Source organism: Carcharodon carcharias, chromosome 21 (assembly GCF_017639515.1).
Source record: "Carcharodon carcharias isolate sCarCar2 chromosome 21, sCarCar2.pri, whole genome shotgun sequence".
Taxonomy (NCBI): domain Eukaryota; kingdom Metazoa; phylum Chordata; class Chondrichthyes; order Lamniformes; family Lamnidae; genus Carcharodon; species Carcharodon carcharias.
Genome location: NC_054487.1, coordinates 77,420,769 through 77,438,214, shown reverse-complemented (window position 1 = coordinate 77,438,214; position 17,446 = coordinate 77,420,769). Strand labels below are relative to the sequence as shown.

The following is a 17,446-nucleotide window of genomic DNA, read 5'->3' as shown; positions in this document are numbered from 1 at the left end:
GGGCGGTGGTGGTGATGGGAGTAGCATGCTACCAGCCCATCCATTCATCCTAGAACTTGGAGCTATGTATGTGCCAGGCCAAACATGACACATGCACAGAAACAAAGTCTCCTGTACAAGAAGAAAACAGGGAGAAAATGCATACTGGGAAGGCCTGACCTGGGACACAGGATGGAAGGCCAAATTATGGGTGGCCCCGGAAAATATGGGGCAGTTGGTCATCCTGCCAGATGCATGAGCAGACTATTGGATGGCAATATTACATAATTCAAGGGATTATATTGGATACATGGCACAGAAACAGATTATGAGCCCCAACCAGTCCATTGGTATTTATACTCCATTCAAGCATCCTCCACTCTTTCCTCATCAAAATCCATCATCATAAACCTCTATTCTCTTCTCCCTCAAATACTTGTCTAGACTCCCCTTAAATACATTTACATTATTTAATTTAACCACTCCCTGTAGTAGCGAGTTCCACATTCTCACCACTCTTTGCACAAAGAAGTTTCTTCTGAATTCCCTATTAGATTTCTTGCTGGTGATTTCATATTGACAACCTCTTGTTATGCTCTTCCCCACAAGATGAAACAGTCTCAGAAAATTCACTGTATCAGAATCTTTCAGAATTTTAAAGATGCAAATGCTGTACTTCTACTCCAAGGTCCCTTTGTTCCTCTGCCCCATCTAGAATCACACCTTCTAAATAAGTGACCTCCCTATTCCTCCTACCAAAATGTTATATAGGGGCCATAATCCAATTAGTCCTCCCTTCTCCCAATATTCACATCCCTGCTGCTGTTTCCAGAACAGTTCTGCTAGCTTCACACACACCCCAGTTCCCAGAGAAGACACCAAGCAGCAGTGGTGTTTCTTTGGGACAGAGGGAGGGTAAATCTGACCTGGGTGGCCAGCTAATGTGAGCATTGATGGGATCAACAAATAAGCCACTTGATGGCAGAGGTATAGGACCCAGAACCTAGTATAAACCCGAAAGAGAACAGGCAAGTCTGACATTGATGATCGAGGCTGTGATTCGATCCTTGGTTTAGAACTCCAACTGTTGACTCCAAAATATAATACTTGAATTCTTAAAACATGAAGACTGGTTCTTACTAAATACTCCTCGGTTCCATAAAGCGAGACAAACTGTTCATCGTCCTCCAACTCTCTAGCTGCTCCAAAGTCAGTGAGTTTGTAAACTGACTGCCCATCCTCCCCGATTACACGCATGATATTTCCAGGCTTGATGTCTCTGTGGACAATCCCATTCTCTCGCAGGTGGTTCATGCCTGCCACTATTGGAAGAACATTGAGATTCAAGTCAAGTTCAGAAGCAGAGACAGAACGGTGTCTGCAGTCACTACCTTCACACACACATTGATATCAAAGGGTTTCACTCTATTTATTATGAGTTTAGGTTTTTAAATAGAACCACTTTCTCTCTGTCAATGGCTTCACAACAGCTCCGATTAGCAGGTCTCAACTCCTTCATCCTGAAAGTCTATCTTTATCAACTTTCCCTGTGCAGAGTTATATGAAATAAGGAGAAATTATCATCCTCACAGGACTAAAAGTGGTATTGCACCACCCTGGCTTCACAATGATGCACATTAAACTCCCACCATGAAAACTAATCGTCGTCATCGGCTGTCCCTTGATTTGAGGATGATGCCTACTCAGGGTCACAAGTTTCTGCCATGGGTCTTTGTGTGACTGAACAGGCCAATTCTCGACCCACAATCTTTGGGCCCCATGGGGCAGGACGTCCCACAAGGTAGTGGGATTCACGGTGCAGGATTTGCTTCCTTTTGTTTCCTTCCCTGCCGCCGCTCTGCCTCATCGTTCAGACGTTGGGACTCAAATCTCGATGCAGCTTAAAGGACAAGGTGCCACCATTCTGAACAACTGACAGCAAGCTCCTCCCTGTCATTAATATCAATGCTTCTGTGCTTCAAGGAGAGCTTCAGAATGTCTTTGAAGCATTTTCTTTGTCCTCCCCCCACCCAAAAATGTTGGCCATTTAAGAGTTGGCAATACAGGGCCTATACGACTAATATTTTAAGCAATCAAATTGATATGTAGTAGAGAGGTTTGGCAAATATAAAAAGCAGAAATGTAATTATAGGGAAGGAGTCCGTAGTGAGTCAAATGCCCAAAGATCATCTTGTTCAGCGGTAATAAACCCCTAATCTTTCTCTTTCTTGTTACTTATTACTTCTTTACTGAGTTTACATTGCTGCACTCCCTTTACCTCCACTAACCTGAACATCAGTCTTAGCTCACCTCCAACACAAGTACAGTAAACTTTGTGTATTATCCAGCACTGTACCAACCAGAATATTCTATTAATTGGAATTTCTGATATCCCCCAATGCAAACAGTCACTTTACCAACTGGAAGCCATTCCAAAATTATCCAGAACCCAAAGTGCCAGCGGGTGGCTCCATACGGCAAACCAAGCTTCCTGCAGAGGTGGTCGTCCTTGTTGGTAACTGCCATTGCAATTTGTGTGTTTGGTACTGCATTGTGCATTATCACGAATTATAAACCCCGCCCTGCCATTATGGCATCCAATAAACCAGAGAAAAGCCAAAGTGAGAAGCGCAAAAGAGCTGTGTTGGCATTAAAACAGAAAATGGACATTTGTAGACGCTTTGAAAAAGGGGTGAGAATTGGAAGGTTTTGATTAAAGAATATAATGTTGGCTCATCCACTATATCAAGGCTGAAAAAGAACTGAAGTTTCTCACCAGTTCCAAGTCAAATAAAGCTGTATTCTACATGTGCCTAAATTAGAGCAGCCAGACAGCGTTTTATAGGAATGGTTTTTACTGAAATGTTCGGAGGATGCCTTTATCTCCAGCCCATTGCTTATTGAAAAGTCAAAAAATATCTTTATGAAGAAATGAAATTGACTGAACCATGTGCATTTTCTGACGGATGGCTCGTGTTTGAAACTTCATCACGGTATTGTGTCCTTGTTCACAAATTACAAGTATTGCACTGTATTCCATCAATAAGTGTAATGCCAGGCAATCGACGTTTTTGATTAACCGGCACCACCCATTGCCAGAGCATACCAGATATCAAAAGTTTTACTGCACATCTTTCCTGAAATATGGAGACCAAAACTGCACACAATATTCCAAGTGTGGTCTCACCAAAGCCCTGTACGACTGTAGCAAGACTTCTTTATTCCTGTACTCTAACCCTCTTGCAATAAAAGCCAATATACAGTGACACCTATCAGAGGTGCGAGTGGGTGCTGCATGAGGACAGTATCAGGTTCCCTTGGTAGCATTCACCACCAAGGATCACGCGTCAGCTATTTGCTGAGATTCAGAAGAGTGACTGCAGAACCTAGTCTAGGTGAGGGATCAATGGTTTCAGGAGTGGGAGGGGTGGATAAAATAAAACACTGTAGAAATTCCAGAAAAAAAAATTAAAAGGAACATAGCTCCAGAGTAAGTGAAAAATATTAGCGCCCTCACAGAAATTCATAGTTTGCTTTCAATTAAAGTAAAACAACACCAAATTCTGTCTTTTTTAATATTACCAGGCATTGGTATAAAATGATTTGCTGATAGCTGGTGCAGGAGTAAAGGGGGTACAGACTCAACACTTTGGTCTTCAGAACAGAATACTTTTTCATCTACCTCACAGCAATAAGAATATTTTTTTTCCAATTGTTTTCACACATGGGAAATAATATCGCCATTTCAGCTTTCATCCAAGCCAAAAAACAAAATCCTTGGCAGACAGTCAAGTCATCAGGAACATACCCACATCTCGCAATACAATCAGGAACTCAGATTCTGGTAGGCCAAATGCATTCCCTGCTTCCTCCAGGACAGTGTACAGGCTTCCACATGAACAAAACTCCATGACAAGCACTTTATTTCTGCTGGTGGTCTAAACATAAGAGAACACAAGAACAATGCTTTAGAGTCAATAAGTTAGCTCAGCCGGTATTAAACGTGGAGTTAAGTGGGTAGATTCTCAGGGGCCCTCACAGAAATACTTTAGAAAATGGCAGACAGCAGGTCTTGTGGCTTCCTAGGAGCCTGACCCCACACACGAGTTCTCGGCAAATCAGCTCTTTGGTGCATTTGGCCTACTGCAAGGGAACATACACGCATCTCGCAATACTATCTGGAACTCAGGTTCTGGTAGGCGGAATGTATTCCCTGCCTCCTCCAGAACAGTGAACAGGGTTCCACATGAACAAAACTCCATGACAAGTACTTTATTTCGACTGGTGGTCTAAATATAAGAAAACACAAGGACAACATCTCAGGCATCTTGAGGGGGAAAACAAGTGAATCTCACACAAAAAAATCTATTAAAAGCATCTAGAAATAACTAACGGCAGGAATAAATATTGTTGATAGAGGTTGCCAAAAGTGTATTGAAATCTGTGCAACAAAGAGGCTGAAGGATGGTGGGAGTGTCAAGTTAGTGAAATGCCAGAGTTCTTCTTTTCAATGTACACATTAGGAAGAGTTTGAAAGGATGACAATTGTATGAATATTACAGGATGACCTTCAAAAAAGCTAGAAATCACTAGGAATTTCAAAAATGTTCTGATAAAGGACATACACCATTGGTGAAAATGTTGGAGCAATGGAAATTGCTGCAGCAAAAGATGCAGCCAAGAAAGTGTGGAACGATTTTGCAAAGGCAGGTCCTATCATGCCAAGATAAAAGCAAAAAATTGTGGATGCTGGAAATCCAAAACAAAAACACCTGGAAAAACTCAGCAGGTCTGGCAGCATCTGCAGAGAGGAACACAGCTAACGTTTTGAGTCCAAATGACCCTTCAACAGAACTAAGTAAAAATAGAAGAGAGGTGAAATATAAGCTGGTTTAAGGGGGGGTGGGACAGTAGTAGAGCTGGATAGAGGGCCAGTGATAGGTGGAGATAACCAAAAAATGTCACAGACAAAAGGACAAAGAGATGTTGAAGGTGGTGATATTATCTAAGGAATGTGCTAATTAAGGGTAGAAAGCAGGACAAGCAAGGTACAAATAGCCCTAGTGGAGGTAGGGTGAAGGAATCAAAAAAGGCTAAAAGGTAGAGATAAAACAATGGATGTAAATACATTTAAAAATAATGGAAATAGGTAGGAAAAGAAAAATATTTATAAATTATTGTAAAAAAAAAGGGGGGGGATCGGAAAGTGGGTGTGGATGGGGGAAAGAGTTCATGATCTAAAACTGTTGAACTCAATATTCAGTCCGGAAGGCTGTAAGGTGCCTAGTCGGAAGATGAGGTGCTGTTCCTCCAGTTTGCGTTGAGCTTCACTGGAACAATGCAGCAAGCCAAGGATGGACATGTGGGCATTAGAGCAGGGTGGAGTGTTGAAATGGCAAGCGACAGGGAGGTCTGGGTCATGCTTGCGGACAGACCGAAGGTGTTCCACACAGCAGTCACCCAGTCTGCGTTTGGTCTCTCCAATGTAATATTCTCCAATATTCTCCCTCCACCTTGACCCTTCCCTCTGGATTCTTACCTTCTCTTGATCTTTTCATTGAGAACTGTTGGCATGACGTTAAACGTCTCAATTTCTCTGCTCCTCTCACCCACTCTAACCTGTCTCTCTCTGAACTTGCTGCACTCCGTTCTCTCCGGTCCAACTCTGACACTGTGATCAAACCCGTTGACAAGGGGGTGCTGTTGTTGTCTGGCGCACTGACCTCTACCTCGCAGAGGCTGAGCGTCAATTCGCAGAGACTTCCTCCTACCTCCCCCTGGACCATGACCCCACCACTGAACATCAAGCCATTGTTTCCAGGACTGTTACTTACCTCATCTCCTCTGGAGATATTCCTTCCACAGCTCCCAACCTGATAGTCTCGCAACCTCGGACGGCCCGCTTCTACCTCCTACCCAAAATCCACAAACAGGACTGTCCCGGCAGACCGATCGTGTCAGCCTGTTCCTGCCCCATGGAACTCATTTCTTGCTATCTTGACTCCATTCTCTCTCCCCTTGTCCAATCCCTTCCCACCTACATCCGTGATTCCTCTGATACCCTAAATCATATCAACAATTTCCAGTTCCCTCCTCTTCACCATGGACGTCCAATCCCTCTACACCTCCATCCCCCACCGGGATGGTCTGAGGGCTCTCCGCTTCTTCCTCGAACAGAGGCCCAAACAATCCCCATCCACCACTACTCTCCTCCGTCTGGCTGAACTTGTTCTCACACTGAACAATTTCTCCTTCAACTCCTCTCACTTCCTCCAAATAAAAGGTGTGGCTATGGGCACCTGCATGGGCCCCAGCTATGCCTGTCTCTTTATGGGGTATGTGGAACATTCCTTGTTCCAGTCCTACTCCAGCCCCCTCCCACAAATCTTTCTCCGGTACATCGATGATTACTTCGGTGCTGCTTCGTGCTCTCGTCTGGACTGGAAAATTGTATTAATTTTGCTTCCAATTTCCACCCCTCCATCATTTTCACATGGTCCATCTCTGACACTTCCCTTCCTTGACCTCTCTGTCTCAATTCTGGTGATAATCTGTCCTCCAATATCCATTACAAGCCTACGGGCTCCACAGCTACCTCGACTACAGCTCCTCACACCCTGCTTCCTGTAAGGACTCCATCCCATTCTCTTAGTTCCTTCGCCTCCATCGCATCTGTTCTGATGATGCCATTTTCAAATACAGTTCCTCCGACATGTCTTCCTTCTTCCTTAACCAAGGTTTTCCACCCACGGTGGTTTACAGGGTGTCAGGGCCCTCAACCATGTCCAGCCCATCTCCCGTGCATCTGCCCTCACACCTTCCTCTCCCTCCCAGAAACATGATAGAGTTCCCCTTGTCCTCACTTATCACCCCACCAGCCTCTGCATTCAAAGGATCATCCTCCGCCATTTCCGCCAACTCCAGCATGATGCCACCACCAAACACATCTTCCCTTCATCCCCCCCATGGCATTCCGCAGGGATCGTTCCCTCCGGGACACCCTGGTCCACTCCTCCATCACCCCCTATGTCTCAACCCCCTCCCACGGCACCTTCCCATGCAACCGCAGAAGGTGCAACACCTGTCCTTTTACTTCCCCTCTCCTCACCGCCAAAGAGCCCAAACACTCCTTTCAAGTGAAGCAGCATTTCACTTGCACTTCCCTCAATTTAGTCTACTGCATTCGTTGCTCCCAATGCGGTTTCCTCTACATTGGAGAGACCAAACACAGACTGGGTGACCGCTTTGCAGAACACCTTCGGTTTGTCCGCAAGCATCACCCAGACCTCCCTGTCGCTTGTCATTTCCACACTCCACCCTGCTCTCATGTCCACATGTCCATCCTTGGCTTGCTGCATTGTTCCAGTGAAGCTCAATGCAAACTGGAGGAACAGCACTTCATCTTCCGACTAGGCACTTTACAGCCTTCCGGACTGAATATTGAGTTCAACAATTTTAGATCATGAACTCTCTCCCCCATCCACACCCACTTTCCGATCCCCCCTTTTTTCCCCCCAATAATTTATATAGATTTTTCTTTTCCCATCTATTTCCATTATTTTTAAATGTATTTACATCCATTATTTTATCTCTACCTTTAAGCCTTTTTTGATTCCTTCACCCCACCCCCACTAGGGCTATCTGTACCTTGCTCATCCTGCTTTCTACCCTTAATTAGCACATTCCTTAGATAATATCACCACCTTCAACACCTCTTTGTCCTTTTGTCTGTGACATTTTTTGGTTATCTCCACCTATCACTGGCCCTCTATCCAGTTCTACTTGTCCCACCCACCACCGACACACAAACCTTAAACCAGCTTATATTTCACCTCTCTTCTATTTTTACTTAGTTCTGTTGAAGGGTCATTCGGACTCGAAACGTGACCTGTGTTCCTCCTCGAAGATGCTGCCAGACCTGCTGAGTTTTTCCAGATATTTTTGTTTCCTATCGTGCTAAACAGGTTGGGGCAGTTACAGAAAGGGTAAATCGAACAGAAGCTGAGGGAGTGCCATAAAGTATAGCAACAGAAATATCAGGGCAACAAAGTAATAATTGACAGCTATCAAGCCCCGCTTCAAGGTGAGAGGGAAGTAAACCAGGATACAGAAAGATAACTGCACCTGGTCCTCAACACTCCCCCAGTTCTCACCCGTGGCTCCACATAGCTGCTTGTGCACAGCAGCCACCACACCCGGTAACTGCATTGGTTCACAGGCCAAACCAGGCGAACGTGACATGCATATATAATAAAAACAAAAAAACTGCGGATGCTGGAAATCCAAAACAAAAGCAAAAACCGAAACCAGGTAATTCTGTTTTTGAACGTGACATGCAGGCTGGCGTCCACATGAGAAGGAGAATGCCGAGCTCCAGCCATCCTTTCTCAAGTGCACAAAATAGATACTTTGATGGATGTAGCAAGAAAAGAATCAAGGTTAAAAAAATCATGCTAATTATCCTTGCTCTTGATTGCACACAGAACATGTTTGGATAGTGAAAGCCCTGTGTGATTCAGGATTATTCACCAGCTGTTGGCAAATCAACTGTTGTTACAGTCAATGCGCACTCTACTGAATGACACAAAATCTTTTTTTAAACAGACAGGCTGGTCATCAATTTTGAGTTGGCAGCCCTGCTGAGATCAGCATTGAAGGGACTGAAAATGGGATTAATGACATTAGTAATCACGCAGTAGCTGGGAAGGGCTTTTTCATGGAATCACTGAGCACAGAAGGAGGTCATTCAGCCCCTTGTGCTTGCACTGGCTCCTTCAAAGAGGTATCCAATTAGTCCCATTCCCTCATTCTTTCCCCATAGCGCTGCTCAAGTATATATCTGAAACCTTTTTGAAAGTTAGGACAATCTGCTTCCATTGCCGTTGTAGGCAGTGCATTCCAGATCAATACTCACTAGGTAAAAAAATAAATCTGACCTCTCCTTTGTTTTTTTTTTGTCAATTATCTTAAAATCTGTGTCCTCTTATTTACTCTATCAGCTCCTTTTCAATCTTTGTTTAACCTTCTCTGCTCTGAAGAACAATCCAAGTTTCTCTAGTCCTTTCTGGAGGAGCAAGGTGGTGGGAGTGCTTCTGCTTGGCTGTCTTAGGTCCAGAAGCTGGGATCATGAACAGATATAGTAGAGATGCAAACCAGCAGGTCCAGCTGATTAATGAATTGTTCCAGCGGCAACAGAGATGGGATGGGGTGGGGGCAGAGGTGTAGTGGTGTGCTCCAGTTTAAAATTACAAACATGGTTCAGAGTGAAAGATACAGCCTGGGTTATTGTGAGATACTGCAGGCAGTATCACTTTTACTTTAACTAGTCAGTTTCAGATTCCTGTCAAGGAATTCATGACTACGTGTACACAGTGTAAATGTCAGATTGTGATGTGGACTCACAAAGGTATGCATGCATTAGAAAGGGGACAGAAAAGAGAAGGAAACTAATCCCAAATGTAAAGGGGATGACTGGTAAGAACTGAGCTTTACAGTGTGGAGCCAAGGCACTTCAATGAAATATACAAAGTGCCTAATGGTAAGTGCAGGCAAGATAGGTCCAAGATACTACTTCAAAGCAAATTGGGGAAGGAAGGTCACTGATGTAACTCGAAATTAGGAAACAGTAAATTAAAACATGCATGGGAAATAGGACTTTTTAATTAAAAAGCGAAGGTCTTTGGATTCAGTGTCAAATTGATCACACGTGCAAAGAATAAAATAGTGCGATTTCCATACCTCCTCTTCTACTGCAAAGAGTTTTACAATATTTTTATGATTCAATTTTCGGAGAACCTCAAACTCCCGCATCTGCACTTCAATTGGGCGCAGGAAGCTGATGTTGTTAAATACTTTGACAGCATACAGGTCACCCGTTTTCTGTGGAAAATTACACAATACTCACAATTACGCACTACAATATCTTGGCAAGACATCTCAGTGTAGATTACTTTTTGATGTACGGTCACTTACGCAGGCAAGCGTGACAGTCATTACATAGGATCACAGCACAGATACTGACCATTTGGCCCAAGCAGTCCCTGCCGGTGCTAATGCTCCACTCAAGCCTCCTCCTGCCTTTCCTCACTGTGTGTCAGCAACACGAACAAACAGCAAGATGATTGAGAAGCCAACGTACACAGTTATTTTTCACTTGTGGTATTAGGTGAGGAAGGAACATTAGCCAGAATACAAGGAGAATTTCTCACTATTCTCTGAATACTGTCATGGGATCTTTGCTCGTTGACCCAAAAAACTAGAACGAGCCTTGGTGTAAAAGCTGAACCAAGATGGCTTCAACAACAAAGCAAGATAAACCCTGAACTAATGAAAGACGGGAACACTTCCCCATTTTGCCGCATGAAAGTAAGACCATTAGTAAATCCCACGTGATTTTCAGTCAAACATGAAAGTTTTTAGTGGGAAATACTTTAGCATTTAGGCAGTTTAAAAACCTCTCAATGACAGGAAAGTAGTCTTTTCCTGATGAAAATCGTAATAGAGGAATTAACAACAGAGCATCAGCTTTTGATCCTTGACCTTTAGAAACCACAGTGCTTTCTGTTCGCAATCTAATCTCAAATTTCAAACTCGTAAAGCGCAGTCTTCCTGCGTTCACAGGGCAATCTGAACCACCATTCTGAGTGTTTACCATGGCATCTGGTTGCTAAAATGCAGGAGAGGCAGCACTGTAGCCTGGGGAAGAGGGATTTCTTAAATTCTGCTAAATTGCCGCTGGATTTACAAGAAGGTGCACATGGCTTCCGAGGATCCTAGCATGTACTTTCACACACAAGGGTTACAGAAGTGATGGGTCAGCTTGTCCATCAAGCCTGCCCTCACTCACTGAATCACTGCTGCAGCATGGCTAGACCCTTCCTAACACCTTTCAGCCCTGAAGGTATATAAGCTCCTGGGAGAGAAGAAACCAGAGCCAATAAGGAAAAAAGATAAAACCTGGACAATTTACCCTACTCCACCAGGCAATCGAAATCAGTCCAGGTGATCCTATTGAACTGTGCATATATTAACTGTTAATTCTACACAATGCAACCTCATAATGAAATGATCAAACCCGTAGAAAATAAAAGTTGTGAATAGGCCATTTTGACAAAGACATGAATTAAATTGAACCTAGGAGCAGCCAGCATTCCAAAACAAAGGTTTCGACTTTGTCCTAGGTTTAAAAAAAAGTGTTAAACATACATGATCTGTATAGCTCACAAACACAATCAGAAAATGCTGGTAAAGCTTAGCAGGTCAGACAGCTTCTGTGTTGGAAAAAACAGAGCTAACATTAAAGCTTGGTGACCTTTATCAACAGCACTGAACAGGCATAACTCACCTTGTGTCGTCCACGATAGACATTCGCAGTGGCTCCTTGTCCAAGGATGTCAGAGATGAGCCACAGGTAATTCGGTGTGCTCTGCATGATTGAAACGTTTGAAACGTCTTCTATCTGGAAAGCTGCAGAGAAAGCACAGGGAAGATTTGAAGCTCAGATTCAGCATGACTCAGTGCCAGCTGCTGGAAACATCTGAAATCACTTCTCAAAAGCTTCATCGGGCTAAATTCTGGGGTTTCCCCCCAGAGCAGCATGACTCAGAAAGTAGTAATTAGCCCAGCAACGTTACCTTGAATGAGGAGTTAGCAGGGGTGAGTTTGATTTTCATTCTACGTTTTGAAATGGTATGCTTTGACTGAAACGTTACAATGCAACAAGATTGATGGGCTCAATTTATTAGTGTTAATTTATAGGTACAGGAAAAGATCATTCTGCCTCTTGAGAATGTTGCACCATTCAATTAGGTCATGACTCCTTCCACCCGCCTTGAGTCCCTAACTTTTGCCTAACTAAAATCGATCAATCTCAGTTCTGAAACTTTCAATGTATCCCCAGCCTCAATAACCTTTTTATGGGAGGTTTTTTTTTATTGGTAAATTGGGTAAAGGGATAGGTCAGTAGAGATGCAGTGGTAGGCATTTAAAACAATATTTCAGAAAACTCAGAAAAAATACTGTCCAGTGAGAAAGACAGATTCTAAGGGAAGGACACACCATCCATGGCTAACTAAAGTTAAAGATAGCAGCAAATTGAAAGAAAAAGTGTGTAATTCCACAAATATAAGTGGCAAGTCAGAAGATTGGGCAGAATATAAAGAACAGCAACAAACGATTAAAAGATTAACAAGGAGGGAGAAGCTAGAATACGAAAGAAAGCTAGCTAGAAATATCAAAACAGGTAGCAAGAGTTTCTACAGGTGTTTATCAAGGAAAAAAATAAAGTGAGAGTTGGACCTCTAGGGAGTGAGAATAGGGAAATAATAATGGAAAATATGGAAATGATGGATGAATTGAACAGATGTTTTGAGTGTCTTCTGTAGAGGATACAAATAACATCCCAGAAATAATTGTGAAACAAGGGATGAAAGGGAGGGAGGAACTTCAAACAATTATAATCACCAGGGAAAGAGTACTGAGAAAGTTATTCGAAATAAAAGCCGAAAAGAACCCAGGCCCTGATGGGCTTCACCCTAGAGTCTTAAAAGAGGTGGGTGCTGAGATAGTAAATGTATTGGTTTTAATTTTCCAAAATTCCTTAGATTCTGGAAAGGTCCCATCAGATTGAAAAATAGCAAATGTAACTCCTCTTTTCAGAAAAGGCAGGAGACAGAAAGCAGGAAGTTACATGTCAGTTAGCTTAACATCTGCTGTAGGTTAATGGCTGGAATCTATTATTAAGGAGGCTATAGGGAGGCATTTATAAAATCTAAATACAATCAAGCTGAGTCAACATGGTCTTGTGAAAGAGGAATCATGTTTGACGAAATTTACTGGAACTCTTTGAGGAACTAACAAGCAATGTGGATAAAGGGGAACCTGTGAATGTGTTGTACTTGGATATCCAGGAGGCAATTGACTCGGTACCACATCAGTTACTACGCAAATTAAGAGCTCATGGTGTAGGAGGTATATTAGCATGGATTGAGGATTGGCTAGCTAACAGGATGCAGAGTAGGCATAAATGGGTCTTGTTTGGGTTGACAAGATATGACAAGTAGAATGCCACAGGGATCAGTGCTGGGGCCTCAAATATATACAATCTTCATCAATGACTTGGATGAAGGGACCAAATGTATGGTTGCTAAATTTGCTGATGACACAAAAATGGGGTAGGAAAGTAAGTTGTGAAGTTGGCATATCTAACCTGCAAAGGGACATAGATAGGTTAAGTGAGTGGGCAGAAAATCTGGCAGATGGTGTATAACGTGGGAAAATGTAAACTTGCCCACTTTGACAGGGAGAATGGAAAAGCAGCATATCATTTAAACGGAGAGAAATTGCAGAATGCTGAGGTACAGAGGGATCTGGGTGCCCTGGTACATGAATCAAGAAAAGATAGTATGCAGGTAAAGCAAGTGATTAGGAAGGCAAATTGAATGATGTTTATTGCAAGGGGAATGAATATAAAAGTTGGGATGTTTTGCTACTGTTGTACAGGGTGTTGGTGAGATGACATCTAGAGTATTATGTACAGTTTTCATCTCTTTATTGAAGAAAGAATATAAATGCATTTGAAGCAGCTCAAAGAAGGTTCCCTGGATGCTATAATGATGTTTCCCCCTGTGGGAAGTTCTAGAACTAGGCGACGCCATTTAAAACTAAGGGGTCTCCCATTTAGGATGGAGGCGAGAAGAATTTTTTTTCTCTCAAAGGGTCATGAGTCTTTGGAACTCTATTCCCCAGAAAGTAGTGGACGTAGGGTCAATAAATATTTTTCAGGCAGAGGTAGAGATTGTTAACAACAAGGGAGCCAAAGGTAATCAGGGGTAGGTGGGAGTGTGGAGTTGAGGCTGCAATCAAATCAGCCATGATCTTATTGAGTGTCAAAGCAGACTCAAGGGGCCGAATGGCCTACTCCTGTTCCTATTTCATCTGTTCATAGATTTCACTTATAATTCACAGAATCAGAGTTCAGAAGAGTCCCTTTGACCCATCGAGTCTGCACCGACACGTGAGAAACATCTGACCTACCTACCTAATCCCATTTACCAGCACTTGGCCCATAGCCTTGAATGTTATGATGTGCCAAGTGCTCATCCAGGTACTTCTTAAAGGATGTGAGTAACCCCACCTCCACCACCCTCCCAGGCAGCGCATTCCAGACCGTCACCATCCTCTAGATAAAAAAGTTTTTCCTCACATCCTCCCTAAACCTCCTGCCCCTCACCTTGAACTTATGTCCCCTTATGACTAACCCTTCAACTAAGGGGAACAGCTGCTCCTTATCCACCCTGTCCATGCCCCTCATAATCTTGTACACCTTAATAAGGTTGCTCCTCAGTCTTCGCTGCTCTAACGTAAACAACCCAAGTCTATCCAACCTCTCTTCATAACTTAAATGTTTCATCCCAGGCAACATCCTGGTGAATCTCCTCTGCACCCCCTTCAGTGCAATCACATCATTCCTATAATGTGGCGACCAGAACTGCACACAGAACTCCAGCTGTGGCCTCACCAAGGTTCTATACAACTCCAACATAACCTCCCTACTTTTGTAATCCATGCCTCGATTGATAAAGGCAAGTGTCCCATATGCCTTTTTCACCACCCCACTAACATGCCCCACCGCCTTTAGAGATCTATGGACACACACGCCAAGGTCCCTTTGTTCCTCAGAACTTCCTAGTGTCATGCCATTCATTAAATACTTCCTTGTCAAATTATGCCTTCCAAAGTGTATCACCTCACACTTTTCAGGGTTAAGTTCCATCTGCCACTTATCTGCCCATTTGACCATTCCGTCTATATCTTCCTGTAGCCCAAGGCACTCAATCTCACTGTTAACCACCCGGCCAATCTTTGTGTCATCTGCAAACTTACTAACCCTACTCCCCAAATAGTCATCTATGTCATTTATATAAATGACGAATAATAGGGGACCAAGCACAGATCCCTGTGGTGTGCCACTGGACACTGGCTTCCAGTCACTAAAGCATCCTTCTGTCATCACCTTCTGTCTCCTACAACAAAGCCAATTTTGAATCCGCCTTATCAAATTACCCTGTATCCCATGTGCACTTGCCTTCTTTATAAGTCTCCCATGTGGGGCCTTGTCAAAGGCTTTGCTGAAATGCATATAAACTACATTACCCTCATCTACACACCTGGTCAGCTCTTCAAAAAATTCAATCAAATTTGTTAGGCATGGCCTCCCTCTGACAAAGCCATGCTGACTATCCCTGATGAAACCTTGCCTCTCCAAGTGGAAATAGATTCTCCCCTTCAGAATTTTCTCCAATAGTTTCCTTACCAATGATGTGAAACTCACTGGCCTGTAGTTCCCCAGCTTCTCTCTACAACCCTTCTTAAATTGCAGAACCACATTAGCTGTTCTCCAGTCCTCTGGCACCTCCTCTGTGGCCAGAGAGGAATTAAAAATTTGGGTCAGAGACCCTGCGATCTCCTCCCTTGCCTCCCTCAGCAGTCTGGGACACAAATCATCCAGACCTGTAGATTTGTCCACTTTTAAGCCTGCCAACACCTCCAATACCTTTCACTCCCTATATCAATTTGCTTAAGAACTTCGCAGTCTCTCTCCCTGAGTTCAATGCCTTCATCCTCATTCTCTTGGGTGAAGACGGATGTGAAGTATTCATTCAACACTCTAGCAATGTCATCTGCCTCCACCCATAGATTGCCCTCTTGGTCCCGTATGGGCCCTACTCTTTCCCTGATTACCCTCTTCCCACTGATATACTTATAGAATATACTGGGATTTTCCTTACTTTCACCAGCCAGAGCTTTCTCATATCCCCTCTTTACTCTCCTAATTGCTTTCTTAAGCTCCACCCTGCACTATCTCTACTCCACTAATGCCTCCGCTGATTTGCTTCCCTTGTACCTGCTAAAAGCCTCTCTTTTCCTTCCTATCGTAACCTGAATATCTCCGGTCATCCATGGTTCTCTGGGCTTGTTACTCCTTCCTATCACCCTAGAGGGAACATGTTGAGCCTGTACCCTCCCCGTTTCCTTTTTGAATGCCCCACCCCCCCACTGCACCTCTGTAGATTTCCCAAGTAGCTGTTGCCCGTCTACCATGGCCAGATGCTGCCTTATTTTACAAAAATCCACTCTCCCCCCCAGTCCCAAAACATATTTTTGCAGCTTGTCTATTTCTTTGTCCATAACAAACTTAATTCAATGGGAGTAGATAAAGCGTTGCATTAAATTGTCACTACAGTCTCCTCAGACAGCACATAACTTAAAAGGGACCACATTACAGCACTGGCCTGAATTTTACAACCCCGTATGGGGCAGAGACAGGTCTGTAAAAGATGGCGAGCCTTTCGAAACTCCATTGACTGCATTGGGGGGGGGAGGAGAGAGAGAGAGAGAGAGAGAGGACGGGGGGGTGAGAGGGGGGTGAGGGGGGGCAAGGGAGGGGGGGGGCAAGGGAGGGGGGGGGGCAAGGGAGGGGGGGGGGCAGGGGAGGGGGGTGAGGGGGGGGGCAGGGGAGGGGGGTGAGGGGGGGGCAGGGGAGGGGGGTGAGGGGGGGCAGGGGAGGGGGGTGAGGGGGGGCAGGGGAGGGGGGTGAGGGGGGGCAGGGGAGGGGGGTGAGGGGGGGGGGCAGGGGAGGGGGGTGAGGGGGGGGGCAGGGGAGGGGGGGTGAGGGGGGGGCAGGGGAGGGGGGTGAGGGGGGGGGGCAGGGGAGGGGGGTGAGGGGGGGGCAGGGGAGGGGGGTGAGGGGGGGCAGGGGAGGGGGAGGAAAAGGGGTGGGAGGTCCGGGTGAAGAGGGGGGAGGAGGTCTGGGGGGGGGGAGGGGTCTGGGGGGGGTGGGATCTGGGGGAGGGAGGGAGGACCCGCCTCCCAAGACTCCCTCCCTCGGGAACCGCGGCCCCCTCGGGTTCGGGTGAAGCCGTTAGCCGGTGCCCGCCCTCCGGTCTCTGTTTACCTGAGAGCCGAGTCCGGGCCGGTGCGGGTCCAGCCTCCGCAGCTCCTCGCCACCACTTCCGGGTGTGCACAGCATCTAGCGTCCGGCCGCTGCCGGGAGCGACGCTGAAAGGTTCCCCCCTCAGGGAGGTCCCGCCACTCCTCACAATAGAACCAGAGCTGAGCTGTAACCATGGCCAGTGAGTGAGGGGTTCAAAAAAATACAAATTAAATAAGGAAGGAAAATCCTGCAAGGCTGGAGACAACAGGATTATATAGAATTATATCTCATTTATAACACAGGAACAGGCCATTCAGCCCATACTGGTGTTTATGCTCCACCTGACCACCCCACTCTTCTCAGCTAACCCTGTCAATATATCCTTCTAATTCCTTTGTTCCTTATTTAGTTATCCAACTTCCCTTAAATGCATCTACGCTGTTCACCTCAACTACTCCATGTCACAGCGAGTTCCACACTCTAATCACTCTCTGGGGTAAAGAGATTTTTCTGCAATTCCCTACTGGATTTATT

The 17,446-nt window shown here is 44.8% G+C and overlaps 1 protein-coding gene across 1 annotated transcript in view; it reads right to left on the bottom strand.

Moving 5' to 3' along the window:
- tbk1 (TANK-binding kinase 1) overlaps positions 1-17,006 on the bottom strand; it is a 45,373-nt gene extending 28,367 nt beyond the window's left edge. The window contains exons 1-5 of the mRNA XM_041215959.1: positions 16,934-17,006; positions 11,324-11,445; positions 9,718-9,858; positions 3,788-3,917; positions 1,120-1,301 (exon numbers count right to left, since the gene is read on the bottom strand). Coding sequence (XP_041071893.1) covers positions 1,120-1,301; positions 3,788-3,917; positions 9,718-9,858; positions 11,324-11,410 — 540 coding nt within the window. The 5' untranslated portion in view covers positions 11,411-11,445; positions 16,934-17,006. The remainder of the gene's footprint in view (positions 1-1,119; positions 1,302-3,787; positions 3,918-9,717; positions 9,859-11,323; positions 11,446-16,933) is intronic.
- Positions 17,007-17,446: the final 440 nt, after the last annotated feature.